Source organism: Cricetulus griseus, chromosome 7, assembly GCF_003668045.3.
Source record: "Cricetulus griseus strain 17A/GY chromosome 7, alternate assembly CriGri-PICRH-1.0, whole genome shotgun sequence".
In the NCBI taxonomy this organism is placed as follows: Eukaryota; Metazoa; Chordata; class Mammalia; order Rodentia; family Cricetidae; genus Cricetulus; species Cricetulus griseus.
The window spans coordinates 109,177,396-109,191,222 of NC_048600.1; the positions used below are offsets into that span (position 1 = coordinate 109,177,396).

The following is a 13,827-nucleotide window of genomic DNA, read 5'->3' on the forward strand; positions in this document are numbered from 1 at the left end:
CTCAGCCTCGGAGCAGGAAGTGTAGGTGCGACTTCCGGCGCGCGCAGATGACGCATGGCACTGGGCTTCCGCGTTGGGAGCCGGCAGCAGAAGCTGGGACGCGGAGAGCTGGGGTCCGGGCTGCGGGGCGGCCCGGGGGCCCGGGGTGGGGATGCACCGGCGCGGGGTGGGAGCTGGCGCCATCGCCAAGAAGAAGCTCGCCGAGGTGAGCGGAAGGAAGCCGGGCCGCAGCCTACTCTGCCCACGAGACACCGAATTCTGCCGGAGCGCGGTTCTCTTCCCCTAAATCGCCTCCTAACAATGTGTAGAAGACGGGCTTCTCTGGAGCCCGGGAATGAGTGCACTGGAGTGTCAGGAACCGCCGATTAAACCATTATTTAAGACAGATCCTTACCCCTACATGCTAAAGCTGTGGCAGCAGAATGGGAGCCTTGGCGCTCACTGTCTCAACTCATGCCGGTCTTTTTGTCTGACAGGCCAAGTATAAGGAACGAGGGACTGTCTTGGCTGAGGACCAGCTGGCCCAGGTGAGTGACCGTAAGGCTCCAGGCAGGAAGGGAGGTCGAACAACGCTGGACAACATGACATACCTTTGATAGTGTAGATTGTTTAGACTGAACTAAAAATAGGGTGCCAGGCAAATCCAGATCTCGTTTTAGGGAGATTTACTAATAATAGCAAGGATTTTTGAGCGATTAGACTTGAGATTCCCCTCTTGTCCCCGCCCCCTTTTTATTTTACTTGATTATTGTCTTTTTGTTATTTTATTTTTTAAGATGGGGGTCTCACCTTTCTGTCCAAGTATCATATGGCACCCACCACTCCTCGACTCCTGTTTTCTTTAAATACACGTTCACGTTCAATCCTCATTACAATTCCATGTCAACCTAAATTTAAACAAAAAAAAAGTAGTCAGGGGGTGGAGATGTAGCCCAGAGGTAGAGTGTTTACCTAACATGCACAAATACTTGAGTGCCATTCTCAGCACAACAACAAAAAGTTAACCGCATTTTCTTTAAAAATTAGAATGATAACTTCTCCCTAAGAATACTAATACTTATTTGCAAATAGCGTTGCAGTTGGAATAGCATGACATTAGGAAAACATAAGCAAGTTGGTTCCGTGTGCATGTCTAAAGAAGTTAAGACAAAAAGTTTTTGACTCATTAATGTTAAATATTTAAAATGATAATCTTTAGTCACAATGATTAATAAGAATGGTGTTGTTGTTCAAGGTTAAACAGTCTGTTGAGCAGGTGCCTTTTTTGAAATTTTTTTTTTTTTTTTTTTTAGACAGGGTCTCTATGTGGTCCTGGCAGTCCTAGAACTCAATATGGCCTGAAATTCATGGAGGTCCTTCTGCCTCTGTCTCTCAAGTGCTGGGATTAAAGTCACATGCCACTGTACCTGACTCTTTTTAATTTTTTTTAGAGTTAGGGTCTCACTGTGTATCACTGGTATGGAACTAGCTGTGTTGACCAGGCTGGCCTTGCAATCAGATACCCACCTGCCTCTATCTCCCCACAGCTGGTATTATTGGAGTATACCACCATACTTTATTGGTTTGGTTTTATTTGGGGAGGTACTGGGGGTTGGTTCTTTGTATCAAACCCAGAGCCTGGCATATACTGAGTATGTTTGCTATCACTGAGCTGTCCCTCAACCCACAGCTTTTAAATGTCTCACAATAATGATATGACTGTGACAGTAACAACTGGGCATACACCAGGAGGGAGGATGTGACAGGGTGCGGGTTCCTTCTCTAACATTACCCTTTGGTGTAGGGACTCTGCATTTGGGTATTGTGGCTGGTGAAGAGGAGGAGGGGCTGGTTCATCCAAATGGCTCTTGATCTGAGGAAAAACAGACACAGGGTGTCTTTAAATTTTTTAAAAGATTTATTATGTTTATGTGTGAGCATGCTTGCATGCACACATGCAGGTGCCTGTAGAAGAAGCCTGAAGAGGGTCAGATCCTGCTGGGTGGTGATGGCGCTCACCTTTAATCCCATACTACACAGTGAGTTCTAGGGCAGCCACAGCTTCATAGGAAAACCCCCGTCAGAAGCGTGTCCGGTTCCCCTGGAGCTAGAGTTGTAGGTAGTTGTGAACCACCCAGTGTGAGCATTAAGAACCAAGCTCTGCTCCTTTTCCGGAGCAGCAAGTAGTGCTTTTTTTTGGGGGGGGGGGTTGAGATAGGGTTTCTTTGTATAGCCCTGGCTGACCTGGAACTCTCTCTGTAGAGGAGGCTGGCCTCAAACTCACATAGATTCACCTGCCTCTGCCTCTCAAATGCTGGGATTAAAGGAGTGTGCCACCAAGGCCCAACTTGGGTTTTTTGTTGTTGTGGGGTTTTTTTGTTGTTGTTGTTATGTTTTTTGTTTTTTGAGACAGTGCTGGAATTAAATACCACCTGGCAACTTGGGGGGGAGGGATTTCAAGAGAGGTTTCTCTGCTTAGTCCTTTGCTGTCCCAGAACTCAATCTGTAGACTAAGCTGGTCTCAAATTTAATAGATATCCACCTGCCTCTGCCTCCCAAGTGGTGGAATTAAAGGTATGCACCTTGTGGAAGCTTTTTTTTTTTTTTTTTTTTTTAAGTCATGACCTCTTTGTGTACCCCAGTCTGGCCTTGCCTTGAACTTGAGATCCTCCGACTTCAACTTCCCAAGTGCTTGCCTGAATTCCCCAGCTGGATTGTGCTTTTAAGACTTTCTTGTTTCGGGGCTGGAGACAGTTCAGCAGTTAAGAGTACTTACTGCTCTTGCAGAGGACCCAGGTTTGATTTCCAGAACCCACATAACAGCTCACAAGTACCTATAATTCCAGTTCCAGGGCATCCAAACCCTTATTACCCCCTCAGGCACCTGCACACATGTGGTACACATACATACACTCAGACATGCACATATAAGATAAATTGTAAAAGATAAATGAATAAGGCTGGGCAGTAGTGGTTCACACCTTTAATCCCACAACTCAGGAGACAGAGGCAGGCGGATCTCTGTGAGTTCAAGGCCAGCCTGGTCTACAGAGCGAGTTCGAAGATAGGCTCCAAAGCTACACAGAGAAACCCTGTCTCCAAAAACCAAAAAAAAAAAAAAAAAAAAAAACCAAAAAAAGGAAAAAAAAATAAACAAAAGCTCTTGTTTCTAGGGAAGATGGCACATAAGCATTAACTGTGAACAGTTATTAAAAGAATTAGAGCCAGGAGCCAGGCCTTGGTGGCGAATGCCTTTAATCCCAGCAGAGGCAGAGACAGGTGGATCTCTGTGAGTTCGAGCCTGGTCTACTGAGCGAGTTCCAGAACAGGCTCCAAAACAATACAGAGAAACCCTGTCTCAATCCCCCTCCCCCCAAAAAAAGAATTAGACGAGGAGGGGGAATATAGAGATTTCTGGTAATCTTATGTGGAAAATGAGAGAGCTATTGGTCAAGAGTGATTCTTAGTGGCCTAAAAGCTATTTATCAGGAAAAAAAAGGCTGATGCAGATAAAACAAAAGATCATAAAATCTCCAAGGGTTTATACTTGGCTCTGGACTGCAGCATGCTTCACCTTACCAATTCTTTATCTAGAGTTGGCTCTCGTTGGTACAAGATTTAAAGGTTCAATAACCAATACAATCCCAATTTTTAGTCTTCATTCTTCCTATCCAGCCTTTCCTCTAGTGGCTAAACATTTCTGTTTGTAGGAACATCCTATTCTTTCATTTTTAAGACAAAATAGAGTGTTAGATGAATCTTCAGTTGAATGAATTTCTCCAGGAAGAAGAGAAAAAGCACACCAAACATGCATGTTGATTATCAGGATGGGAACACATGAAAACAAATACAGACTTTAGAATGGAGGAGACCACATCATCTCCCTTCTACTGCAACACAAGTGTGCAGAGGCATCAGTAGGGGAGATAGCACAGAACAGAGCATCACTGCATATGCCCATAATCTCAGGACCTGCTAAGAGTGGCAGGAGAATCAGGAGTTCAAGGTCATCTTCCACTTACAATGAACTCAAGCCCAACTGGGCTCCAGAGACCCTGTCTCAAAAAAAAAAAAAAAAAAAAAAGAGAAAATGAAAAGAGAAAGTACACAATACACAGGGTAATGATGGATCTAAAGGAAACTGGTTCTTTTTTTGGTTGTTAACATTTATCTGTGTGAAGTATATGGGCTCCTGTCACAATACATGTGAGAAGGTCAGAGAACAATTTACGATTGGTTCTCTCCTTCCACTGTGTGTAGTCCAGGGATTAAATTCGGGTTGTCTTGCTTGATAGCAAGTGCCTTTACCCGCTGAGCCATCTCAACCAGCCAGAGACTGGTTATTTTAGACTTTTCTCTACCACTGAGCTGAGGACCTATCTTTAGCCTTGATTACACTTGTTTTGCTCTGACCTTCCCCCTTGTCTTTCATAACAGATGTCAAAACAGTTGGACATGTTTAAGACCAACCTAGAAGAATTTGCCAGCAAGCACAAGCAAGAGATCCGGAAGAACCCTGAGTTCCGTGTCCAGTTCCAAGACATGTGTGCTACTATTGGGGTGGATCCTCTGGCCTGTAAGGGATTGTCTGTGGGACCCATTGTCTTGTAAGACCCTTAAGGGAGAGAAGCTCACCCACTGTCATCACTTCTGTGGGGCATCTCTAGATAGGCCTGCAAGAAAAGGAGGATATGTGTTTAGGCGGCCCTTCTGTAGAGGGTAGTGTGAGCCCTTCTGTTATGGAAAGTGGAAAGCCCAGAGTGCAGCCTGTGGTCTGTAGGTGTCAACTCTCCTTGGACAATTTGTGGTATGCCTTTTATTTTTTCCTAACTTTCCTCTTAATAGAAAAAGAAAAGTGTTTTAAAGATTTATTTTTACTTTTTTTGTTTTGTTTTGTTTTTTTGTTTTTGTTTTTTCGAGACAGGGTTTCTCTGTGTGGCTTTGGAGGCTGTCCTGGAACTCACTCTGTAGACCAGATTGGCCTCAACTCAACAGAGATCCGCCTGCCTCTGTCTCCCAAGTGCTGGGATTAAAGGCGTGCGCTGCCAACGCCCGAAAATATTTATCTATTTATTTTATGTGTGTGATTGATTTGCCTGAATGTATGTGTGTGCACAGTGTAAATGCCTGGTGCTCACAGAGGTCAGGAGTGGGAGTCAGATCCCAAGAGAACAGCTTTTTGTTTGTTTGTTTTGGGGGGGGGGTTGGAGACAGGGTTTCTCTGTGGTTTTGGAGGCTGTCCTGGAACTAGCTCTTATAGACAAGGCTTGTCTCAGAGATCTGCCTGCCTCTGCCTCCCGAGTGTTGGGATTAAAGGCTAAAGGCATGCACCACCACCGCCCGGCTGTTTGTTTGTTTTTGAGACAGGGTTTCATTCCCAATAGAACAGTTTTAATGACAGCAATGGAGGCTCATGTTGTCAGTCAATAAAGAGCTATATGAAGGAGAAAGTAGTCTCTCCTACACAAAATTTTAACTACCATTGGTAGTTTGAAGTACAAGTGCAAAATGACTCAGGATGCTTCTTCCCACCCTTAATGTTTTTGTTTTATTATTTTTATTTCATGTGTATATATGTGTATTTCTGTTTAAATTTATGCCACGCATGTGTATGCCTTCAGAATCCAGAATGGGTTAGGTTGGTGGATTCCCTCATCTGAGGTTACAGGAGGTTGTGAGGTGAGTACTGAGAACTGCACTTGGGTCCTCTGGAAGAGCAGCAAATGCTCTTAATTGTTAAGGCATCTCCAGTGGTGTGCACCTCCCAACCCCCCCCTTTTTTTTTTTTTTTTTGAGAATTTTTGTATGTAGCCTATGCTGGCCTTGAACTCAGCATGTCGTGTAGACTTGGGCTTCATTCTGGCTATATATCCCAAATGCTGGATTACAGGTGCATGCTGCTATATTTCCCTCTAATGTATTTTCAGTTCACAGTGAGGGAGTGTGTTGTGTGTTAGGACATGGTCCTATTGTAAGTGGTGGAGCTTCTGGGTGTCTCTCTAGACTGTGTGTGTGTGTGTGTGTGTGTGTGTGTGTGTGTGTGTGTGTGTGTGTGTGTGTTGCCAGTCAAAAGACAACTTTGGGTGTTGTTTCTCAGGGCCTGGAAATCACATGGTAGCTAGGCTTGCTAGCAAGTGAGTCTCAGGAATACGCTTGTCTGCTTAGCCCTGGGGCCACAAGCACATTATACACGCCTGGCTTTTTTTTTTTTTTTAAGATTTATTATGTATACAGTGTTTTTGCCTGTATTTATGGCTGCAGACCAGAAGAAGGCACCAGATCTCATTACAGATGGTTGTGATCTGCCATGTGGTTGCTGGGAATTGAACTCAGGACCTCTGGAAGAGCAGCCAGTGCTCTTAACCCCTGAGCCATCTCTCCAGTCCCACCTGCCTTTTTTTTTTTTTTTTAAACATGGGCTCTAGGATCACACTCAAGTCCTCACTTTACCAACTGAGTTATTCTGCTACCCTCCCACCCCTACTTTGAAGCAGGAGCTTGTGTAGCCTGGGGTGGCCTCAAACTTGCTATATAGCTGAGAATGGCTTTGAACCTTCTGGTCCCTCTTCAGAACACTGGGATTGCAGGTGTCACTCTGCAAAGATGTGCCTGCTCAGAAGCTCTTCAGTAGTAAACAAGGCAGGACTTAGGATTAGGTAGGAAGACTTCCCACAGGATAGATGCTGTGTTAAATGAAGGGATGAAAATGAGTAATACAGCTTTCATTTTTCTGTCTTTAGCTGGAAAAGGGTTTTGGTCTGAGATGCTGGGCGTTGGGGACTTCTATTATGAGCTGGGTGTCCAGATTATTGAAGTGTGCCTCGCCCTGAAACATCGGAATGGAGGTAAGGATGGTTGGCCTTGTGGACTGGGGTCTGGAGTTTTCTGATTACCCCCCCCAAAACACTATAGCCTGCAGGCCTGCAAGGTCTTGAGACATATCGTAGTTGTTTCATGTAATTGAATCTCTGGCTGGTCTCCACAGCCAAGGTTATACAGTTAATACAGAGATAGGAGACTGTCCTTGTACTCTAGAGTACCGTGGTCCAAGCTAATGATGTTCTCATTGTGACTGTAGACCTGTAGTCCTGACTCACCTCTCTAAAGTATGTATCTGAAGTATATACAATCTCTTAGCTGGTGATGCCTGCTAAGCCTTTGAGTTACTGAATTTATGACCTTAAAATTGGTCGTCTGGGGCCAGTGAGATGACTCAGCATGTGAGAGTGTTTGTTGTACAAGTCTGTCACATGAATTCAATCCCTGCATCCCACATAAAGGTGGAAGGAGAAAACTGACTCCACAGAGTTATTTTCTTAATATGCGCATCATTGGCACGACCACATATTATAACCCATACAATACAGACATACACAGTAATAGTAAATAATTAAAAAAAAAACTTAAAAAAACAACAAAACAAACCTTGCTGCTTAGTAGGGGACACACCTGTAATTTCATTACAAAAATCTCAGGAATAGTCACCAATTAGAGGCCAGCCTGAACTATATAGTAAGGTAAGGCCACCTGGGTTACATAGTTTCCCCATCTCAATAAAACCAAATAAAGCCAGGTGTGGTATAGCACCCCCATTAGCCCAAGCATTCAGGAGGCAAAGGCAGAGAAGTTTTTGTGAATTCCAGTCGAACCAGGGCTATATATAGAGAGACACCATGTCCTGAAAAAAAAATAAAATTCACAGTCACTGTGAGTTGGAGGCCTATCTGGGCTACCTGGCAGAGACCCTGTCTCAGACCAAACAACAATCAAATTGACCATCTGGTAGTGCCATCTTTTTGTTGTTGTTTTGAGACAAGGTCTGGCTGGTAACTCATGATCTGCCTTAGTCTTCTGTGTGCAGGGAATTCCAGAGTAAGCCACCATGCTCATATGCTGCCTGCGTTTTCAGATTTTCCTAGGCCTCCCCTACTGAAACAGTAGGTCTCAGGCCTCACTTTTTATGGTCTGACCTGTTACTTTAGGAGAGATTGAGGAACTAGAGTGACATTTGTTCCTTGTAGTTGACTGGAGAGGCTTCCCACTTATTTCAAGTGGTTTTAGCCATCTGGGTAATGTTTTCATTTTCTTTCCATGCTCTCCAACAGGTCTGATAACTCTGGAGGAACTCCATCAGCAGGTGTTGAAAGGAAGGGGCAAGTTTGCTCAGGACGTCAGCCAGTAGGTCCTGCTTCTGACCCCTTGGAGTATTAAGGAGTTTTTTGAAGAAAGGATCTCTGTGTAGCCCAGGCTGGCCTGGAACCTCACTGTGGAGCCCAGAGTAGCCTTGAACTCCTACTCACCTACACCTTTTTTTTCTTTAAATTTTATGTTTATGGGGCTTTTTGCATGCATGTGTGTCTGTATACTATGTGTGTACAGTGCTGTGTGTACAGTGGAGGCTGTAAGATGGTTTCAGATCCTCTGGAATTGGAGTTAGAGATGGTTGACAGTGGCCATGTGGGTGCTGGGACTCAAACCTGGGTCATCTGAGTGACCAGTGCTCTTAACCGCTGAGCATCTCTCCAGCCCCGTCACTTCCTGAATATTGGGATTACAAGCATGCACAGCACTTGGTTAAAGTGCGGCTGCCCTTGGCCACCACTAAGTCCAAGTATCAGACCAAAGCCTGGAGATTTGGATGAAGGACAAGATTCCTGGTCCACTTTCTGAGAGAATGTCTCTCACCTCTGTTGTGGAGCAGCCGTATATACAAACTTACAAAAACCCCAGGTCAAAGGGTTCACAACAGGATATTGATCCTAGTGGGGTGAAGTCAGAAAAACAGGAGGTACCTGTGGTTCTGCTGGAAAATAACTCTTAGAGACCCCATGGGGGCTGGGTCCCAACAAGAAATAACACTTTAAAAATCGTACAGAACCGGGCAGTGGTAGCACATCCATGCCTTTAATCCCAGCACTCAGGAGGCAGAGGCAGGTGGGTCTTGTGAGTTCGAGGCCAGTCTGGTCTACAGAGTGAGTTCTAGGACAGCTAGGACTGTTTCACAGAAAAACCCTGTCTTGAAAAACAAAACAAAAATCATACAGCATCTTTAGTTCTCTAGTGTTAAGGCTAGCTTTAGAACCATTCTTAGTCTTAATCTTCTTTTTTTTTTAAGATTTTATTTATTATGTATACATCATTCTGCTTCCATGTATATCTGCACACCAGAAGAGGGCACCAGATCTCATAAGGGATAGTTGTGAGCAACCATGTGGTTACTGGGAATTGAACTCAGGACCTCTGGAAGAGCAGTCGGTGCTCTTAACCTCTGAGCCATCTCTCCAGCCCTTAATCTTAATCTTCTATATGATAAAAATACGTTCCTTTTTTCTCCTTTTGATGGTATTGTGGATCAAACCCAGGTCCTTATCTAGGCAAGGACTCTGTCACTTAAACTACATACCTAGCCCTGTAAAACTTTTCTTTTTTTTGAGGCAGGGTCTCATTATGTAGCCTGGAACACATTATGGAGACCACGCTAGTCTCAAACTCACAGAACTCTACCTGCTGCTGCCTTAGTAGTATCAAGATTAAAGGTTTGTGCTACCATGTCTGGTATATGGTAAACTGTTCTAAGAAAGGGTTTCTTTGTGTGGCCCTAGCTGTCCTGGAAGTTGCTCAGTGGACCAGGTTGGCCTTGAACTCAGAGATCTGCCTGCCTCTGCCTTCCAAGTGCTGGGATTAAAGGCATGCGCCACCACCCGGCTATGTTAATTTTTTTTTAATGGTTTGAGATTATTTAGTGTCAGAGACGAGAGCAGGCACCTAAAAAGGCTGGGGACCAAGGTGAGGGTCAGGGGATGGGGCATAAATGGGACCTAGTTGACCTAAGTGTGAGTCAGTCCAGTTGAGGGAAAATAAATAAATGCTTGTTTTAGATGTTGCTAAAGATACCAACCTCAAGTAACACACTGAAGACCAGGAATATGGAAAAAGAAAACAGTGGCATAAGGCTGCCAGCCATGCTCTTTGTGTATCAGTTTTTTCAGAAGAGAAGGTGAGCTAGTGTATTCAGAGATTTGAGTCTGCTCCTCTAGGGCACCAGAAGGGCATTCAAGCCCCTGATGTACTTTCTTTGGCAAGGGGCATGAACCTCCTTGTGTGTGCTGGCTGTGTGTGGTCAGCACATATTCTATGGATTTCCTTTTTTCATGCAAATGTGGCAGTAATCAGCTGCTGCCCCTTCGTGGGCAAGCATTTTCGTTTGCTGTAGTTAACATACAGCCTGTTGGATCTTCAGTCGCCGTTTTACTTACAGATCTGAGTGTCAGGCTTGATCTGCCAAGGGTCCTGAAACTGCTCTTTTTCACTCCAGAGACGACCTGATCAGAGCCATCAAGAAGCTGAAAGCACTGGGCACTGGCTTTGGCATCATCCCTGTGGGCGGCACCTATCTCATTCAGTCTGTTCCAGCTGAGCTCAATATGGATCACACCGTTGTGTTGCAGCTGGCAGAGGTAGGGTGTGCCTTAGAGTGCTGAGGCTGGAGTTAGGCAATTCCCACCTGTACATTGCTCAAGCCTTTTACAGACTGTCTCATGCCTGTGCCCATTCAGCAGACATTTATTGAGCAACTACAGTACAAAGCACCCATTTAGGTTGCAGGACTGAGAGGCTGGTACAGGCCCTGCCCTTGAGTTTAGTCAGGTAGACAGACATGCAGGGAACTAAATTTCATGGGGCAGACAGACCCTCTGATTCCTCACAAGTTTAAAAATTTGCCAATCTCCCTATCCCAGTTCATCAGCCTGCCTGAAACATGAACATCCCCATCATCCTCATCTTCATGATACAGGGAAGATGTGTAAAACAGAAGGAGCAAGGGGCTTTCAGTGGTGGAGGGTGGTAGGGTGAGTTGGTGCATCGGCTTTGTATTTAAATATTTAGATTAAGTTCACGATTATTCGTGTTCCTTTTTGGTTAATCATTCTGAATCTTCTGGTGTAACTTGTTATCTTAGTGTCTTGGACCCCCCCTTTTTTTTTTTTAAATTATTTTATTAGTTCAAATGAGAAACAAGCCTCTTCCTCTCCCTCCCTCCCTCCCACCCCCCATCAGCCCCCCACAGCATTCACCCTCTGCTCCCCAGGGAGGGTAAGGCCCTCTCTGGGGGATCCCAACTTGGACCTGTTTTTAAGATCAAATTCACCAATCTTTCTCCATCCTGTCTCCTGGAAGTCACCTCCCTCTGTTATGTCCTGCTTCTAGGCAGGTGCTAGGTTCCAGGGAATGAACACTCTAATTGATTCAGTTCCTGTTCCTCCTTCAGAAAAATGGGTACGTGACTGTCAGTGAAATCAAAGCCAGTCTTAAGTGGGAGACGGAGCGAGCTCGGCAAGTGTTGGTATGTGACAGGAGATGGCCCCAGGGTCAGAGGAGTCAGCCTTGGTTTGTTCCCTCTTACCTTGAAGCCTGCTACTTTAGTTAGCACTAGCAGGAAGTCCAGCATCTCTGCCGGTAGTACTGAGAAGGCAGAACTTCCTAAAGCTGGCCTTTTGCCTTCATGTGCACACTTGTACCAAGGGACCAGTGATACCTACTAGCTTTCCTAGACATGACACCTGGAACTTTGGTCAGTCATGACAGTTACAGTTTGTACTGGAAATAACAGGGAAAGGAATTGGTAACCACTGAAGATAATTACAAAATATATTATATGGTAGATAATTTTATATATACAGATTTGTACTAGTGAAACACCTAGGCTAGAAGAGAGTAGAATGAAGGAATACTCTTAGAACCTTTTCCTTAGCACCAGTAATTCTTTGCACTTTTGTCCGTAAAATCGGAGAACATAAAACATATGTGTAGGAGCTGGAGAGATGGCTTAGAGATTAAGAGCACTGGCTGCCCTTCCAGAGGTCCTAAATTCAATTCCCAGTAACCACATGGTGGCTCACAACCATCTTAAGATCTGGTGCCCTCTTCTGGCCTGTAGACATACATGCAGACAGAACATTGTATATATAATAAATCTTAAAAAAAAAAAAACAAAAAAAAAAAACGTGTGTCTGACAACCCTTGACAGACAGCTTTCTTAGAAACCCAGTCGATTGTAGTTTAAGGATGGTCTTTCCCATTTGCTCCCTGCAAATTATCTCCAAGCCATCCAGATCACTTTCCTATCTCTACTTGGCTCTGGGACCTGGAGAGCCAGAAGCATTGACTCTGATACCATGTAAGATGGACTGCTGGAGTCCTGTACTCTTCACTATCTCCCATTATACTGCAGTTTTACTTTTCTGCAGCTGGACAAGTTAAAATACTTGATGCCATTTTTTACACCTTGGCCAAAGCCAAACAGTCCCATTTGGATGTGTGAACAAATGAAGGTACATGTAGGTTGCCTGAAAAGTTGAGAAACTAAAGCAAGTGCGGGGGCTGCTTAGCTCCCCAAACGCACCTATAATCCCTTTCTCAAGCCAGTCCTCTTCTTCCCTCCAGGAACACCTGCTAAAGGAAGGACTAGCCTGGCTGGACCTCCAGGCTCCAGGGGAAGCCCACTACTGGCTGCCAGCTCTCTTCACAGATCTCTACTCCCAGGAGATCTCAGCAGAGGAGGCCAGAGAGGCCTTCCCTTGATAAAGTGTGGAGGGGTACATAGCAGTAGGCCAAAGGGGACCTGCCTGTGAACAAACCTGGACAATTTTGTTTATAAAAAACAAGTTACTTCCAAGTTTTCCCCCCAGTATTTATTTTTAAAAGTGCCTTCACATTTCATGTTTTAGAGGAAGCCGCATTTATGCAGTAAGGATAACCTGAGTAACAGATAGAGGCAAGCGTATAAAATGACTTGCATAGAACACCAACAAATTCACAGCGCTGAGCTAAGGTGCAGTGTCTCGTGGCTAGCCTTAATATAGCATTGAGACAAATTACCACTCCACTAATGCACATCTCTTCCTCATTCCTTTCCATCCCAGCAGAACTAGGCTCTCACAATACGTCACCATGACTAACTTATCTTCAGTGTCTTCTGTAGAGGACCTAGTTTCAGACTCAGCTGTGTGAAGGAAACCGAAGTCTGTTGTTGGGTAGAGGAAAGCCAGTAGTGCCCTACATAGGGAACATTTAATACTGCATTTTGTTCAAATTCCTCACTAGCTGCTGACCAGGTCCTGTAGACTCAAGGTGGGGAATTACTGAGTTCCTACATTTATGCTCCCATATGCACTGCCTATTCACCCCTTAAGCACTCTTCAGTTAAGCAAGTATCTGATTCGTGGAGGAGTTGAATGCCAGGTCATCAGCACATGCATTGCCAGAGCTAAAGCCTGGCTACTAGGCCCAGGGCTCACTTTCCCCTATCACTGCTCTCATGGCACAGGATAGCAGTACACATGACCAAGAAGAAAAGCCTTGCCTCAGCAAGATTCTCCCACAGCAAGCGTGAATGAGGTGGCAATGGGGAGGAGGCTCGTTTATAGCCCAGTATTCATAAAGTATCAGTACCTGAACACTGAAATAGTGGCTTCTCAGACATCTTTCAGCAGACATAGCCTGGGCCCTCTCTACTTCCATCTGTCCTCATAGGACATGCTCATTCACTCTTGAAAGCTACCTTTGAATCCTTTGTTCCTTTTTTTTTTCTTAAAGACTTTATTATGTATTGTGGGAAATTACCAATACGGAGTCATACAACATTCTGCTTCCATGTTTACCTGCACACCAGAAGAGGGCACCAGATCTCATTACAGATGGCTGTGAGCCACCATGTGGTTGCTGGGAATTGAACTCAGGACCTCTGGAAGAGCAGTCAGTACTCTCTTAACCTTTGAACCATCTCGCCAGCCCTAGTTGTTCCTTTCATTGACTGCTTAGGCACAGCATACAAAGAGCCCCTCCATT

At 44.8% G+C, this 13,827-nt stretch overlaps 1 protein-coding gene across 2 annotated transcripts; it reads left to right on the plus strand.

Moving 5' to 3' along the window:
• Positions 1–63: 63 nt before the first annotated feature.
• Positions 64–12,659, plus strand: Snf8 (SNF8 subunit of ESCRT-II). 2 transcript variants are annotated; one of them, XM_027424237.2, is made up of 8 exons: positions 69–205; positions 477–527; positions 4,417–4,555; positions 6,720–6,824; positions 8,085–8,157; positions 10,295–10,436; positions 11,249–11,323; positions 12,424–12,659. In XM_027424237.2, exons 1-8 carry the CDS (start codon positions 152–154, stop codon positions 12,559–12,561), a joined length of 777 nt encoding a protein of 258 aa, XP_027280038.1. In that variant the 5' UTR covers positions 69–151; the 3' UTR covers positions 12,562–12,659. The 2 variants fall into 2 exon arrangements, with proteins under 2 accessions (XP_027280039.1, XP_027280038.1); XM_027424238.2 differs by lacking the exon at positions 11,249–11,323 and having other exon boundaries at positions 64–205.
• The last annotated feature ends 1,168 nt before the right edge of the window (positions 12,660–13,827 follow it).

Excerpts from the sequence above, each read along its gene's own strand:
- Snf8 (XM_027424237.2), top strand. The coding sequence starts at position 152 with ATGCACCGGCGCGGGGTGGGAGCTGGCGCCATCGCCAAGAAGAAGCTC. Across the intron at positions 6,825-8,084 it reads CCTGAAACATCGGAATGGAG|GTCTGATAACTCTGGAGGAA; the intron begins GTAAGGATGGTT and ends GCTCTCCAACAG. Across the intron at positions 11,324-12,423 it reads AGCGAGCTCGGCAAGTGTTG|GAACACCTGCTAAAGGAAGG; the intron begins GTATGTGACAGG and ends TCTTCCCTCCAG.